General features: G+C 40.4%; 1 protein-coding gene across 2 annotated transcripts in view; it reads left to right on the top strand.

The window, feature by feature from the left end:
• ccser1 (coiled-coil serine-rich protein 1) overlaps positions 1-18,050 on the top strand; it is a 103,947-nt gene that overhangs the window by 17,761 nt on the left and 68,136 nt on the right. For both annotated transcript variants that reach the window (XM_063897629.1, XM_063897628.1), the window contains exon 6: positions 722-827. In XM_063897629.1, coding sequence (XP_063753699.1) covers positions 722-827 — 106 coding nt within the window. The remainder of the gene's footprint in view (positions 1-721; positions 828-18,050) is intronic.

The raw sequence follows: 18,050 nt of genomic DNA, 5'->3' as shown, positions 1-18,050 counted from the left end.
TCGACTTTGTGCTGGCAATGGGAGAGTAAGGTTCTCCCACACACTCTATTTAAATAGACTCATTTAAGAACTCACTCACATAGTCAGTGAGTATACACAAAGCAGACGGACGAGGTACATGCACATACAAAGATGCAGACAGACACATATGACTGCACACACAGTCATCTCACACATGCACACTCTCATTGACACTCCTTATTGTTACCTCTCTCAGGTGGCTTGTTGAAGCCTTTATTAAAAAGCAAGCGGTTTCACAGCAATTTATGGCCGACAGTATTCAGCTGCAGGGCTGTGTGCTCTTAATCCAACTGTGACTCATGCCTTGTGGAATCAGACAGAGACAGGAAGAGGGAGACAGCGGGACCTTTACAAAGACACAGAGAAATGTCAAATCTTGTGTTCAACACCAGTTTTCATTCCAAAGTCTTTCACACTGCTCTGTCAAATGTGCCGACACTAAAAAGACATATATTTTAAAACAACTCATTGTATTTTCATTCTCAAACCTATCACCACTGAATTCGAATAAGCTATTAAAATGTGCATGACTGGTGTTTTATAACTCTTATATTACATTTGGGAGATGATATAAGTAGAGAGGTATTATTTTTGATGAATAAAATATGTTGTGAACAGCATAGGCTCATTTTAGGGTGTCCACTAAGATGTGAAAATCATCTTGATGTAATGACTATATGTGTGTTCGGTGTGTGTGCAGTGTCCAGAGAAGACTCCAGTCAGTCCCTGGCTTCCTGCCTCAACCTGCTCCCCTCCCCCCTGGACCCATCAGGAGATCGCATCCCAGGGAAAGAAATCAATCAGAGGTAAATATGTATTAGTATACAGTGCTATGTTCTCTCCCTGTAAAGTTATAGGGAGAAAACTGCAAAAGAGCTGTCAGTGTAATTATGTGGACGTTTTTGGCGATTTGTCTTGCAAAGCAAATTAAGGCAAATGAGGACACTTACTTTCCATATGATGTATCTCTACGTATATGAGCTAGACATAACAGAACCACAGTCATGATGGAAACGACTGTCTGGTATTGATTGCCAAAAAAATAAGGATTTAATCTCATACCATCAGAGCATATGGACTGCTCATGTACCTCCTTTCATTTGTCTACGGGGCATTTATTCTCTATACAGTATATCTTATTACATTATAGCTACAATATATTTCTCTTGTGCAACACAAACTCCAATGCCACTTGAGAGAACAAGAAAGAAAGCAAGAGAGTTATTGTCTATTCTTGGAATTGCTGATCTTGAATTTTCCCTGTAAATGCGTAACATGTTTTATGTCTTTCCTTCCCTTTGAGATTAGACGGGACTCTAGCACAGAAAGACGGAGGGAAACTAAATAAATAAATGCTCCTCTAATAAATATGCTAGCTGTCTTTCTGTTCTCCTCTTTCTCCCCGCAGCCGATAGCTGAAAAAGAACACTTTGAGTTTCTGTTTGTACGTGTGAGTAGCACCACAGCCAGAGAGTTCCATATCTGATTTGATTTGGCCACTTATCTACACTCAGAGCTGGGCACAAACAAATGTATGCACACCCGCACATCTGTACTAAAATTCATACATGCACACACACACACACACCCATAGAGATAATGGATACATATGTCTATGTTTGCCCCTTAATACACTAGCTCCAAGCTTCTTTGTTTTCAGAGAAAGTGCAGGTCAACGTTTGTGAGTGGTTTTAAAGGTTGAAAGATTTATAGTACACTGTTGAGAGATTGAATTTTGACTTGGCTTCTGTGTTTTCCAAGGGTTTTTATCACGCTTCTTACACTCTTTGAATGTTGCGCTGAGTAGATAGATGTTTTCTGTGTCTAGACAGTGTCAGTGAATCATGCAAGTTGAATCTACCTTTTCAGCCCATCCAAGGTTTTTGTCCAACTATTCATTGGTTGTTTCATTTATACTGAAGTCTCACTTGTCTATGAAAGTACTAGAAGATTTCCAGACACATAACACAAATATTATGTGTGGAGCCAGTTTTCTTTTGTTTGATTGAGTTTGCCTGGAACGTAGCTTTGCAGTTCAGGCCAGAAGTGCCATAATGTGAGGAAATGGGTCCATCCCTTTCCAATCAATCAGAGACGGTGTAGTACAATAGTATTGCTTTTGGAGAGATGAAAAGAGAGGAATGAATAAATAAAATGGACAGAAAGCTGCAACAACTTATCGATTTTTGTCTGTCATTCCAGAAATGTCCAAATCGGCCAAGCCATTTTTAACCTATTGTCTGCATAGGCAATACAATGTAATGCTAATTAATGCAACTTACGCTAATTGTGCAAATTGCCCAACATATGCAAGTTAGCTTTCTGCAATTTTTTTAATGTTGGGGACCCCTACTATACATTTCTAATATAAAACGTTGGGTTACTCATCATTTCCGGGTTCACAATAGGACTATGAGCTGGCAACTAGACTATAGCTGAGTGATGACTTTATTAGCTCCTCTTTTATATTGCTCCTTTATAACAACCCAACAGGTCTTGAACCCTTCCTCGAGAATGACTCAATCCTCAAAACTGTAGACACATCTCATAATTTAGTACTGACAGTAAGACAGTGATATGATATAGTGTGGTTAGGAAGTGTGTCTTTACTTCTTCAAAGCGAGGGAGCAGTTTTTTGAAGCTGAAGGGCAGAGCAGCAGAGTATCCTCAGAAAACATTTAATAAACTGACTGGATGGAAAGAGCAGCTACACTTCGATAACAAATCTCACCTTTGAGGCTAAAAAAAAGTATTTTAGACTTTTCTTTCTTTTGCTTTACAAAGTGAATACAACGTTATGTTTTATTGAAATAACAGTAGGAACAACAACAGGAAAACCTGTTTGTATACGTTTTGGCTCCTGAAACATTGGGGCAGGTTGCATAATGGACCAAGGTCTGAGTTTCTTACCCTAATCTTTCACAAGGCTGCTGTCATGTGTTAATTTCCCTCTGTGATACCTCAACACCTGCAAGGATTTGCTGTTAAATTATATTCAACTGAAATTCCACTGTAAAATGTGTGAAGTCTTAATGAAGTAGCTAAAAGTGGAGAGGGTAAGAGAGCAAAGTATGTTTGCCCTGGGCTTGCTCTTTCTCTCTCAGTCTGTCTCGCTCTTTGTCTCAGGTTCAACATTCCCTCAAGGGGACATTGATTTGCTGGAGGCAAAGCAAGGTCCCATCTATTCACACACACAAGAACACACACACACACACCTGTCAGTCAGTCAGCCTGTCCAGAGAGAGTATCAGCTGCAGGATACTGCTGGCAGTCTCACAAACTGCTCAGAACATCTGCTGCGCGCGCACGCACGCACGCACACACACACACACACACACACACACACACACACACACACACACACACACACACACACACACACACACACACACACACACACACACACACACACACACACACACACACACACACACACACACACACACACACACACACACACACACACACACACACACACACACACACACACACACACACACACACACACACACACCCTTGTACAAATACTTCAACTACTTGCTATTCAAAACATTATAAACATTAAATCCTAAAAAACAATGCAATAGCAGTTTTGGTGTTTAGTGTTTAGTAGTCAACCAGTAGGTGAGGAGAGAGTGAGACGGAGGGTTAATTGACAGTTTTGGACAAAACTAAGAAAGTAAGAATTCAGACAAGCAGTGTATGTTTAGGGATATTACTTAGATATATATATTTCTATGGCTGCAACAGATCATTTATCATCCTGGCTTATTATTGAATAAATGGCTGAAATAATAAATTGACCTGTGATAGCAATAGTTACAAATGCCTGTCAGCCCTACAGACCAAATAAAGAAAACATTTGTTATCATCAAAGACTAATGAAAGCACAAAATCCTCATATTTGAGCAGTTAGAGCTAGCACATTTTTTCCTCCCATTTTTGTTTTAATATTTCCTAAATTATATATTTTTAAATGAAAATAGTGACATATTTTATCCGTGGATATTTCCACTACAATAGCAGTTTTTAGAATTTCATATTCAAGAATGTAGATGAGACAAACATATTTTGTAGGCATCAGTTCATGTGCTTTGTTTCTGTACACTCATTGGTGAACTTTTCCCAGTTGCAGCACAAACTTTGGGTATTATTGCCAATCCTCACTGCCTGACAATAACGAGTGTTGCCTCAGTGGCTTGGTTTGGGAAAGATTGCAGAGGGTAGAATACAAAATATTTCATTGTGTGATACATTTTAAGGTTTTGTATTAGGTCATCCACGCTTCCCCTGTCTCTCCTATGGAAAAAGACACGCAGGAAATACAATTTTAACAGTAGCAGTGTGCCTGTTGCTATGGTAACAACCGTCTGCCTGTTGAGTGATTCTCTTTTTCTTTCCCCTTTTCATTGCCGTTGATTGCTATGCAGAAGACAGGTAATCTGAGCAGAGGACAAACACTCAGAGATGTCCTTGTCTGTCGATACGCAGTGGACAATCATCAAAGTCAAAATTTGCATCTCCACTACTGATTCGAGGATTAATCTGCAGCTTCATCATTCACATGCTCCTACATTAGCATTAGACTTATTAGAACCGTGTTAACATATGTAGACTGTTCCCAATTCTACCCATTGACGACTTAATTAAAGATGACTTCAGAATATATATTTAGTTTATTCCCAAAATGCAGTTGTCAACTTCACGCTGTTTCAACTCTTATTTAACGGATTAAACACAGTGTGCTGAACAAACAAACAAACAAACAAACAAACAAACAAACAAACAGTCTAGCACATGCCTCTAGCTATGATGTGTTTGCTTATTTTGTGTTGAATTACAATGTTAGAGAAGAGGAGCAATTGAAAGAGAATCAGCTGGGTGTTGTAATTGAAACGCATCATGGATGGCAACAGAGAGGGAGAGTGTATCATACATAGTATACTCGTACTTGTTATACTTGAGGCTGTTGGGAAGCAAGACAGCGCTAAGCAGCAAAAAGAAGTGTAGGGAAGGTATCCTGTGATATGAAAATAAATCCTCCTCTCAAATTCAGGTGGATATGAAGCGTAGTGATATACAGTTATCTCCCACAGAGACATGTAATCCGTGATTATAAAGAATTTGCTCTCAGTCACATGAAAAGAGGAACAAATGTGTTTAATGTTAATATGATTCATGAAGTCCCACTTGACTCTAGATAGTTAAGAAAAAATAACAAACACACACGTGTCATCCTACTGAGAGGCAAACACTTACAAACATTCACTCACATGCACAAATGCATATTTATAAAAATAGACAAGCAGAAATAATTCAGCTGAGCCTCGGAGAGGAGCTGGGGACCGATAAGATGCACTGCAGCATGATTTTCAGACACACACAGCATACAGAGGGAGGTCGAGGGAAAGCAGAGTAGATTCCCCTTCCCCTTGCTGGATGAGGTAGGAAATAATGATGCAGAATTTATTCATCCAACAAGTGGTGACAAAACACAGTCTTTTGTTTTATATTAATCTGTGCTTTTTGGACTGTTTTACATTGTATTTGAAGGGCTACGTGTTGGTGTTATGTTCCTGATACAGCCTTTTTAAGGAGATAGTTATTTTTCTAACAGTAGGTGCCCATGCATTGCTTGTATTAGCTAAACATTATTGCTCTCCAGAAGCCTTGGAGGAAGAGATATGACTGTTTGCTTTCGGGTGAATTGTTTGGCATACAAACTTAATAGGCCAGACATGTTGAGAGTCCTGTAGTCGGCTGTCATGCATTGTCCATTGCTGTTGTTCAGCGTCCAATTTTCATCACTCATTTGGGTTTATTTAATGTTCAACACACAGAGACTAATTAGAGTTGGCTTCTGTTATTTTCCTCTTGCTTTGAGTGGGAACTTGTTGTTCTGATTTGTATTGCAGAGAAAAACATCAGATTGGCTATGAATAAGTCATTCTGTCGCTTTCTATTACTTAGTGGTCTGTTCCAGGAATAAAAGGACTCATTGAATTGGTATTCACTTTTACTCCTTCGTTACCAGATTGTAATACATGAAATGGGCGTTTGTTTTCCTGAACTGCAAATGTCCGTTTGCAGCAAAAAGAGTATTTCTGAATAAGATGGGGATGCTCTTTTCTTTAATGGCTATTCAGTGGTCCATCTTCTATCTTTATTTTGTCCTTTTTTGTGAACTACAGAATTCTGCATGTTGGTCTTGCACATGATTGTGATACATCATGCTGAGATCCCAGAATGGTTCAAAGAAAAACTAAAACAAAACTGCTAACATTTGCATTCTGCTGTGATACATTGGTTTTTCCCACCCTGTTTGTTGCTTTCTCAAATGCTTTCTTACTTCTATTCTTCTATTGCAGACCAAACGGCATACATAGCGAATACTGAATATATCCCATGAAATTTTTTTTGCTGACATAACTGCTCTTATTCATGTTTGTGCTTTGTAGTTTTCTGAGAACAGGTAGTATCAACCTTACCAAAAATGACTAGGCTCTGAAGGAAAAATGCTCCATACAGTAATCACTTAACTTTGTGTCAGAGCTTTCCAATAAAATATTTTTTTGGCTCAGGAAATGGCCTTCAACTTTTTGGGGAGTTAGGTGATAGGATCAATATCAGTCTCATCTCAGTGCACAAAGTGAAAAGATGTTATCTAACTTCCGATAAAGACTGGAAGTCGGAGGAGACAGCAATAAATTGTGGTTCAGGGGGAGTTACTTGCTCTAGCTTTTTCCTGACTGTGCACAGCTTGCTGAAGTCTTCACATTGATGTGGCAGGGTTAGGTACCAGTGTGCCTGTTAAGAGAGCAAAACTAAAAACCTGTGCTGACTGAGCATATCTGGCAACCCATGCTGATGCTATAGCTGCTTTTTTGTCTAGAAACAGTCATAGTATGTAACTCATCCTGAAAGAGTTTGTTTTTACTTTTCAGTTAGTTTGTAGTTTAAACCAAAAAGGGTACGTAGAGATCTCCATGTATATGTATTTTGACAGAGGCAGGCTCCCTTTTTGTCCAGTCGCTGGAAAGAGTTTCTTCAAACATTATTATTATTGACATTATTAAATTGTGTTGCAGCTAATGCCATACAATCCAAGCTAAATTCCACTTGCTGTTATCGTTGCCTTTTAAACATCTCTTAATATCCAATGAGGCAACTTTTACGTTTCCTTATTTCCTGCTCACCATATCCCTCTAAACATAAACATGCAGCATATTTCACTATTGCCATTAAAACTGCTTTTTTTTAAATGAAGAGGTGGAGCAGACATGCCTGTTCAGTGACTATCAAGCGCTAAAGTAGTCACAGAGAGGGGAACACAGGGCTCTGCCTGACACGCTGAATCCAAGGAGGAAACTTGAAGCCGTACTGCAGTTGAAGATGTTTTTATTTCCCTTGCAATAAAACATACATGCTAACATACATTTTATTGTTGAGTGACTTGCTGTACTGGACTATATGGTGGAAAGAGTGTAGCGGTTTAGCGGTCAACAGAAATGTCAGCACCCTGCCTCCTCTCTCCCTGTCTCAAACAATACAGATTCCCCGGTAGATGCAGGTGGTATTCATAAGGCAATCACTCAGCCCCAGTGGCACACACCCACAGCCACACACACATACATAGCTCCGCCCACACACACACACCTATTACCCCAAGTGACAAGTGAGAAAACACATCCCTGCCTCTACATTCCGGCCCCTAATTATTATAACATAATAATTACCGAACAATAATAGCAGCATGGGATAATTCAATGCAAAATACATGCAAACAAGATGAACAATTCAGTATCCCCTTTTTTTCCCCTTTTTTTTTTTTACAAATATGAGAATAGTACATTTTCCATGTCCTTGAATAAGCGGGTTCTCCATGTGTCTTCAAGTGTCTCTAGGCCAGAGGTTCCAGAACTTACGGAGCCTAGATAGAAGTCTCATGTCATGTTCAAAGTCAAGTCATGTCAAAACAAGTCACGTCAACAAGTACTCCATCAGGTGTCCTCGGCTTCCTGAAGCAGACAAATCTTTGTGACAAGCCTGTCCAGGCAGTTCGTCCTGGTCTTGATCTTGACTTGTCGAACGAGTCCTCTCTTATTATGAACATTTTTGACAACTCTCCCCATGATCCAAGAGTTGCGGGGTGCACAGTCATCCACAATGAGCACAATGTCTCCAGGAATGAAATTGCACTTCCACAGTTCATCCAATTTTACCACAGAGATGTGGTTAGCAGTGACCTTGGGTTGCTTCAAGTCTGCTTCACTAAACATTGGCCCATTACCAGTCCATCCCAACAATGTCTGAACAGCGTATGGCCCGTCATTTTCATTTGGAATCACCTTTATTGGTTCCAGGGCTCTAGGTGCATTCAAGCCGATCAAAAGCTCAATGTCTGCATCAATTTCAGGTAGGTGTACGCCTCGCAAATATGGCCATCTGACTAGATCCTGCTCCCGTGGTATGTTGCTCCTGCACACAGGCATCTTCTTCTGTGTAAAGACATCTGGCAAGTCACAGTAGAGGTCACTTTCCAGACCAGCTACCTCCATATCCGAAACAATGCAACTTCCCACGAGCTTTTCCTGGCCCATAGTATGCAAGAGAATTTTAGTTCCTCTTCCTGACACATTCAGCTTATTCATCAGATTTGATGTACAAAAGGAGCCAGAACTGCCTTGATCCAAGAAGACATACGTTTCCACAATTTTGTGACCTTTTTTTAGACTTGACCTTAAATGGCACGATGGAGAGCTTGCAGTCATGGTCACCGGCCCCAGTGAGACCACTACTTTGCACCGCCACCAGAGAGCTGCCCACTGCTGTGTTTGTATCTGCTACACCTCCTTGATCTTTATTCTGGTCCTTGTTCTTTGGGTGAATATGAAGCATGCTAGGGTGACTAGCTCCACATGTTTTACATGACAGTCGCCTCCTGCAGTCCATACTTATGTGCCCTATGCACAGACAGCCAAAGCAGACTCCATGCTCTTTCAGAAAAGTGAACTTTTCTTTATGCGCCCTCTTCCCCAATGCATGATCACCCTTACAGTATAAGCAGGTCCTTTTATCCAGTGGGACTCCTTCCTTCTTCACATGGGTCTTTCCATCAACTGAAGCTATAGTAGTGGCAAAACTACTTCCTTGGTTTTGTGTGCGACGCTGATAATTATCTTTGCTGCCATCTTTAATTTGCATTGTCTTTGGAGTATCCTGTATATTGCCAAATACAGGGTCTGCTGCAATTCTGACTTGGCGCTCAATGAAACTCACAATGTCAGAGAAAGTAGCTCTTCGATGGCGGATCTCTTGAATATCGCAAGCTACTGACCTCCATCTGTCTCTCAGCTTGTACGGCAACTTCTTGATCACCGTCAACATGTTTGCAGGCATATTAAGCTCAGCCATGTACTGAATGTCATCCATTGCGTTACAACATCCTCTTAAGAAGAGACCATAAGCTTGGAGAGACTTGGCATCCTCTGCTTTAACCACAGGCCATTGGAGTGCTTTATCCAAATAAGCTGAAGCAATCTTTTGCTCATTCCCAAAATGCCCTTCCAACAAAGCCTTTGCCTTTTGGTATCCTCTGTCTGCAGGCATGTGTTGGCAGCTTCGAACAAGCTCTCTTGGTTCTCCTCTTGTGTACTGTGCCAGTAAGTGCAGACAGTCTCCAGTATCACTTGTCCTCTCTTCTACATTGTGCTCAAAGGCCCTTATAAAGGCTTGATAGTGAAGAGGATCTCCATCAAACACCTGGATCTCTCTTTTTGGCAAATGAGAGATCTTATGTTGTTGCGAAAGCAGAGCAGAAATATCATTTTGTCTTGCCATTATGGATAGCAAGTTATGACTGTCATCGATGACTGGCACCTGAGCATGTGGACTAACTGCAACCTGAGCAGCTGAAACATCACTCCTCACATTAGGAGCCAACAGGAACCCAGGCAGCCTCTGCTGGACTATTTGAGATCCAACATCAACGGTAAGTTTCCTTTCATTTACCTTTGTCAGATGAGACTTGGATGTGATTCGACTGTCATATACCTTTTGGCCACCAGGCACAAATGAATCAACATCAGCATTAAAAGCAGCATAAGCCCCTTTGGCCATGTAGGATTCCATACCATCAGATTTTTTACATCTGCTGCCTTTCACACTGCTTCCTGAGACTCTTAGGACCTCCATCCTAGCCTGAGCAGCTGATATCTCCAATTCAAGCTCAAATCTTTCTTTCTTTTTTTCCTCCTCTTGTTGGTCCAGTTCTTGTTTTTGTTTGAGTAATTTCTGACGAGTGAGAAGAGCAGCCATTTCAGCCTCTGCTTTGACCCGAGAAGAGGAAATGGAGGAGCTTGAAGTTCTTCAATTCCCAGCTTTTGATCCATATTTTCTGCTTCCAACATTTGAGATACTGTCGTTTGGCTGAACATCATCCTGGACTACTCCGAACAAGACGTTCTCCTCAATATGATGTGTGTTTTGAGGTAAGTCATGCTGTTCCATGTCATGAATTTTTCCAGTCACATCCTCCTGTCCCATGTCTGGGGACATTTTGCTATCAAGATATGGCTCATGCAGTGGCAAGTGAAACATTATCATCATTCTCCATGAGCTCCTTTAAAGCAATGATGACACTTTTCATTCTGGTCACTCTTGCTTTGCGTTCCTTTTGAAGCATCTCCATTTTACACACCAAAGCCTTTTCAGTGGGAATGATTTTCCTTTTGACTATTTCATTGTTATCATTTTCATTTGCATTTGAACCAGACTTCGATCCATTCACATGTGAACCAGCCTTTGACCCACTCATATTGATGTCCAGCAAAGTATACACCACAAAAATTCAGAGAGCAAATGTCACAATCCATATCCACATCTGCATCATCAATCCAGATTCATATTCATTTTGGCACAAATCTGACTCCATACATGAACAATCCAATGTTGTCTCCAAGTTCACAGTTCACACTCTTTATTCAAGCTTGAGCATCAGCAGTAAATCCAACTTCACTCCTTTAATGCGCACAAAACAAGCGATCCACTTTTCCACAAGCAATATGGCAAGAACGACATCAAACAACAGCCACAGCATCCATGTGCATCCAATATGCAGTAGTTACCAGCATCAACTGTGTCCAGGCAAGCATAAACTTCACAGTATGAACAAACTGAGGTCCACATACCATGGGTTGCACTGTGCTCTGTCACTTCATCCACATTTACTCACGGTCAACATCCAAAGTAGCTGAGCGGTCCACTGTTTTACATGCAATCCAACGAAGCATCAGAAGTGTCGCTGTTTCTGTTGACAATGTTCAGTGACTATCAAGCGCTAAAGTAGTCACAGAGAGGGGAACACAGGGCTCTGCCTGACACGCTGAATCCAAGGAGGAAACTTGAAGCCGTACTGCAGTTGAAGATGTTTTTATTTCCCTTGCAATAAAACATACATGCTAACATACATTTTATTGTTGAGTGACTTGCTGTACTGGACTATATGGTGGAAAGAGTGTAGCGGTTTAGCGGTCAACAGAAATGTCAGCACCCTGCCTCCTCTCTCCCTGTCTCAAACAAAACAGATTCCCCGGTAGATGCAGGTGGTATTCATTAGGCAATCACTCAGCCCCAGTGACACACACCCACAGCTACACACACATACATAGCTCTGCCCACACACACACACCTATTACCCCAAGTGACAAGTGAGAAAACACATCCCTGCCTCTACAATGCCTTTTAATATCTAGGATTATAGAGGCGTATTCCTTGTTACTTGGCACATTCCATTTCATTTGATCAGATTGACAGTGTCTGCAGGTGGTTGTTAACAAGAAATTATTATGGTTTTGTGGACCATTTCAGAAAACATGAAGACTAAATGTGCTGATAACATGATATTGGTTAACAATTATTTCTTATAGTTTTCAATGAGAATAACACGTGTGAGCATTTAACATGGATCTGACCTGAAGGAAGAGTTTCAAACAATAACGTTGTGTGCACAGGATCACTGTCGCTTAAATCATGGACACCATGACTCAATATGAACTCTTTTGTTGCTATTATTTTTCATTTGGTGATAACAATTGGTCTACAAAATAATAAATCAGAGTTATGACTCATGTAAAACAATATGTTTTGCCCTGTGAAAGGAAATTAGGCAGAAGAAAATGACGAGATGAAACGAGATAAAAAGGAGTGACATAATGATGTTGATGTTGTTAGAGACTTCATCATAAACCATTAGCTGCATGCTGTGTTTGTCTGCTGACTTATATATCTCACATATCTCAGACTGGACACCTGAGCTTTTGCAAATCTATCTTCTCGTAGCTGCAGGGTCAGGCTTCTTGAATAAAACAATCTCACCAGATAATAGGGTAATTGAAATTCTGGTCCATTATTATCATGGTATTAGAGTAAATAGCATAAAATGATCATGTCCTTAAGTAATGAATAGATTAGATAAACATTTAATTTGATCTCAAAATAATCATTCCCTTTGGGTGGGGGGTTTGCATTTTTAAATGGATTTGTGGATTTAGGTCTTTTAAATATTCAGCTTCAGTCAACCAGTGGTTGCTTTTATGATCCATTGTCACCTTTGGCTTGCATGCTTTTTTAGTCAATTGTCTTTATTGCACTTGCCAACAGGCATAGTTTATTTTGAATAAGAGGAGCAAAGAACAGTGAGAGTAGAAGAAATCTTACAGTGTGTGCATAACACTCTAAAGTCAACAGAGTTACTTATCATTATTCCTGCTGCATAATGGAGAACTCCTTACAAGGTTTTTGTGCTAAATGCTCAGATTGTTCAGTGGATATTTTGGTGGTATAACACTAAATGACTTCAATACATGACGACATTTCGGCCAATGTGGCATAGCAATATTCTCTGATATAGGAATGTAATGTGAGAACTGGGACCAATGTTAAATAGATCTCTCCAAGATACAAGACGTTTTGATGATAATTAGTGAAAGTGTGTTCTGATAAGGCCCTGAAACCACTTTCACTAAAAATGCTATTAATGGTTCTCAGCCTTTTGTGTGTGGCTTTACATTATGATGCTCACAGATGCTAAGGCACTGGATGAGTGGACAGTCTGAGTAGGTCATAGACGCTAAGTCAGACAGAGAAATGTGGGAGGCAGGAGTAGAGTAAAGGTTAGAAAGAGAAAAGGCGGACTGCTTAGAGTTCCTGCAAAACTAGCGCAGATTCAGAGTGCACAGTAAAGCAAAGAGGACAATTAAGTTAATCAGAAAGTTACCCCTGCAATGTTAAATTAGTTTTATTTTCGCTCCCTTTCTGTTTCTGAAGACTTGAATTCACCATTAGATTCACTGCCTGGAGCTTGGCTTGTGCTCACTCTTTAGTCACAGATGCACTTTATGTCGGAGATGAGTTTAATGGCAGCATTAAACATCCGTAGCCTCAGGTGCTGAATGCAGATGAGCACACTGGCTGTCAGATGGAAAGAAGGAGTGACAAATGGGGGCGATCATTCTCCAATAGCTGCGGTATAGTGTTATACTTAACATGTGCACACATGACACACAAATGTCTGCATTAAAAGAACACATACTGGAGTGTCCCCATTAATGTGTTCCGTGTTGACAGTAAAAATGTAATGAGAGAATAGGTGGCATAGGAGACTGACTACCTTTCTTACCGTGTCTCAGTGTTAAAGTATCTTTTACTGTCATTATTCCTCAGACAATGCAGTCTTTATATTGATGATGGACAAGGGTGCAGCCCACCCCTCTTAACTAAAAATAATGCACTTCAATCATACATAATTTATTTGAATAGCAGTCATTATTTGTCACTTAACTGAACATTATGAAAACCGGGACATATAGGTGTAGAAATGTGTTATCCTTCACTGTTTCGTGTGTGTGTCTGTGTGTCTGTGTGTCTGTGTGTCTGTGTGTCTGTGTGTGTGTGTGTGTGTGTGTTGTTCACTTCTGTGGATGACGTACAGGTATGTGTCAGTGCTGGGAGCCAACAGCCAGGCAATAAAACACTGTGTGAGTGGTAAAATAATGGAAGTCATAAAAAGGCAGATAATTGGCTTTTTCAGGTTGGTGAAATGGATCACTTCTAACGCTGCTATTGAGAAATGGCTTCTGAGAGGGGAAGGGAGAGGAGGAGTGAGTCAGAAGGATGGAGAGGAGGGTTTAGGAGTACAATGGATTCCCTGTCAACTTTTAGATTTCTTTGTGTAATCACACTGAAAATACTTTAAAGAAAACAAAAAGCTCTGTAAAACTATTTATTTCACTTTACGTATTTAATGTAGCAATAAGCTTCACACTGACATGCTTATGCAGTACCAGTGTTAGCCACTAGCTGGTGTAATACTACATCTTTATACATTCAAATTAGTACTTTGTCCATTTGTTTAATCTTATAATGGACTACTATCTCAAAGCCCTGTTTCCTGCACTCGCATACATATAACCTGTTCAGAGGTGCGGTGTGTGTATCCAATACTGTTTCTGTGTGTGTGTGTGTGTGTGTGTGTGTGTGTGTGGTGTGTGTGTGTTGTGTGTGTGTGTGTGTGTGTGTGTGTGTGTGTATGAAAGAGAGTGTGAGTTGTAAAAAAGGGAGAAATGAAGCGAGCGTGTGGGCTATCGGCTCTTGACAGTGAAAAGATAGATGACCCTGAGTAGAGGAACGGCCTCCCTGCCTGTATAACATCTATCATTGCTGAACAGACTTGTCTTCCATTGTGGTGTGTGGTGTGTGTGTGTGTGTGTGTGTGTGTGTGTGTGTGTGTGTGTGTGTGTGTGTGTGTGTGTGTGTGTGTGTGTGTGTGTGTGTGTGTGTGTGTGTGTGTGTGGCGCTGCTCCTCCATGCATCTGTGGGGTAATTACCTGCAGATGAGACTTGTGGTTAACTTTAAAATGACTTTGCAGTCAAAAATATATACTCCGAGATGTTGACGTACATACACACACATAGACACACACACTTGCATATCGCACACCCAACACTTTACAGCTATTGCCAATGTGGCTATCATTTAAACAGCCCCCCCCCTCCATGTAAGTTTTTTCCCTCCAGCTTCCCCCTTAGTCCTTCCGGTTTAATTTTGGAAATGTAAAAATGACTTCTGTTACAGAAAAAGATAGGATGTTATCTTAGTATCTCTTGTCAAAGTAAATGATATACATGCCGAACCATATTTCCTCATTTTTAATTCAAATCCATTGTTATTTATCATAGGGGATAAGGCTTTTTTTATTTAAAATGCCAAATAGGAAAAAACATTACCCACTAAATCCCATTTCTACCACTTCAGACAGCATGCCAAAACACACGAACACACTGTGAAGGTGAGATTTAGTGGTTTTACATTTTTTTATAAATGTTCCCTACAGTAAACCACCTTCACAGTCCACCCAGAAATAGTCCACTCATGTCTCCTGGAACAGTAAATGCCTTGCATAAAGGCACCTCTATGATTATAGTTTCTGGGGAGGCGAGTGTTGTTTGAACCCCTCTCCCAATAATTTTCCTGTCACTCTGTGGGTTTGATGTGCAATGTACCACAGAGGTAAAAGGGAATCTGGACCTGAAACTCCGGAGAAAGCTAGAGAAAGGTCAAGAGTGTCATGCTAAGACAAGCACACCGATATAAAACAAGAAAGAACTAGACAAAAAACAACTTTGTAAGAAAACAAACCTTCTTGTGGCACTCTACCTCTTGACACACTGTCTGAGAGAAGAGTAAATGATTGATCACCTGTCATTTATTTTTTACTCCTTTTCTCCATTCTAGATAGCAGAGTTGAACTACACAGAAGTAAAATGGAGAAAGTTCACTCTAACCTGAGATGCCAGGTATGAACAAAAGCTAGAACGGAAATAGTTTAAGGGTTGGAGAAGCACCAGTGGATTCTTGACAGACAGCGCTCACCTGTCCTTAAAAGACAGCAGGCTTCATCGACATTTGTCTGAGGTGCTAAGCAGAATCCCCGGGGGGCTTTGATACTGCCTCACTTTAGTGTGGCGGTTGTCAGACTGATATGGGGAAAAACAGATGGAGAGACAAGGGGGGAGCTGTAGAGACAGAAGACGAGGGCAGGGCGGGGTTAAATGAAGGAAAGGCAGGTGATCAAAGACAAGCAACAGAGAGAGTGGAGCATGGACAGAGCAGTCTAGGTTGAATTTTGATGAAGAGAGAAGTTGACAGAGAGAGAATGAATGTATGATATTGAGAAGAAGAAAGACTGATAGGAATTTGAGCCGGTGCAGAAGAATGTAAGAGGGCATCTGAGGGTGCAACTCAGTCCGACCTTTCAGTGAGAAGTCTTTGGAGTGACTTATGTTGATTGATATTTTAGTGATACCATCTTGTTTTGCTCTAAGACCAAATTCTTCCTGCAGAATTTTCTGTCTAACTTAATGCTCCCCACTAATGTTTACTTGGTGATTTCTCTGGGAGAATGGGACTAAAGGCAACTCATTTCCTCTCCCCTCCTTCTAAATGTCAAAGTGAAGATGGTCTAAAAGAGCTCCTCATTTCTGCGGCTATGCCTGCCTCTCTTTACTGCCATCCCTCATCTTTCCTCCTTTTCTATGCAGTGAACTCGCTGGTTCTCTTTGTGTTTTGTATACAGGAGATTGGTATTTCTCATGTCACCTTTTTGAAAATGTCATAAAGAGGGTGGGATACACAGTCCCCCTTTTTGTGCTACGGTCAAAATATCAAAACTTTGCAAAGGAAATCTTGGGAGTTTGTGTGTTCAAACACACTGGGAAATTGCGAGTTGATTACACCTTATTTTTACGTCGCATTTGAAGCTCTACTCCATAGTAAATTGCACAAGATGGTCAAGTTTGTTTTTTTCCCTGTCTGTACTTAAGTTCATGTTTTGCTAATTTGTTGATTGATTCTTTTGGATCTCATTTTACACTTTTAATCTTTAGCCAACCACGTGTATTTACTCATTTATTCACAGTACTTGAACCCATGGACATAATCTGAACAGACTCCGAATTTAACAGCTTAGGTTAATTGTTCTTGTGTAGTAATTGCAGTATGAAAAGAGCCCTAAATGTACCCATGGACAACTATTAACCAAGGGTAAATGCCAATCCTTGAATGAGAATGTAGAAAATGAAAATGTGTCTTTTACTGCCCCATAATCATAAAGTACTGTAGTAAATATCTCATTTATACACCACAACAGCAGCAGCCATACAACAGCCTTGCAATTACATTCATAATGCACAAACTATCATAAAGTGTTCTGTTTTATGTATGAGTGGCCAGGCAAAGATGTAACAGACCAAATTCAAAACATTAAACAGAAGAAGACCTTGATCTTTGCTTTTAGACTGTTTTCTACTCCGGTAAAATACAATTATAAAAAATGTAAGCAGTTAAAAAATAAGCTCCTTGTTATACTTAAACTGACTGAACAAGTAAAGTGGGCTCCGAGCAATGAAGGACTATGGAGCTATATCTTTATAGATAAGGTCAGTTTTTTAGCTGTGCTGCTTCAATTCAGTTTTAGTGTTGGCTGGAAGGCAAAGAAAGATGAGCAATGCTGTGACATTGAGTAACTGTGACTCCTGTTGGAAGTTCCTCCTAATATCTGTCCTCTGCTGTACTAAATGTGTGTTGAAGGTGAGACAAAGAACAAAGACCATGCTCCAGAGACATGCTGCTCCAGAGGCCTGTTTACTGCTTAATGGACTGTGTTCTCAAACGGGACAGCTGATTACTACAGAGCCTTGTTTGATCTCCCGCTGCTGTTTTTGTGAATCCAACCCCACACCTCCACAACATCGCCCCAGCTGTGAAGCTGTGAGTCACATTAGTTTGCAGGCATGTTAGAAAAAATCAGGACTTAAAAGGTGACTTATGAGTCTTTTTCTGAAATATTTCACCCCTTATATCTGTGAAACAGCCAGGAGGTCTGCTGTGCTTAACGTTAAAAGCTTTGTTAATTAGAAAGATGTTTGATATGCAGCTCTCCAACTGAGAGATACAACACACACACACATAC

Source organism: Eleginops maclovinus, chromosome 12 (assembly GCF_036324505.1).
Source record: "Eleginops maclovinus isolate JMC-PN-2008 ecotype Puerto Natales chromosome 12, JC_Emac_rtc_rv5, whole genome shotgun sequence".
NCBI classification, from domain to species: domain Eukaryota; kingdom Metazoa; phylum Chordata; class Actinopteri; order Perciformes; family Eleginopidae; genus Eleginops; species Eleginops maclovinus.
Note: the sequence above shows the minus strand (reverse complement) of the source record. Positions and strands in the feature narration are given on the sequence as shown.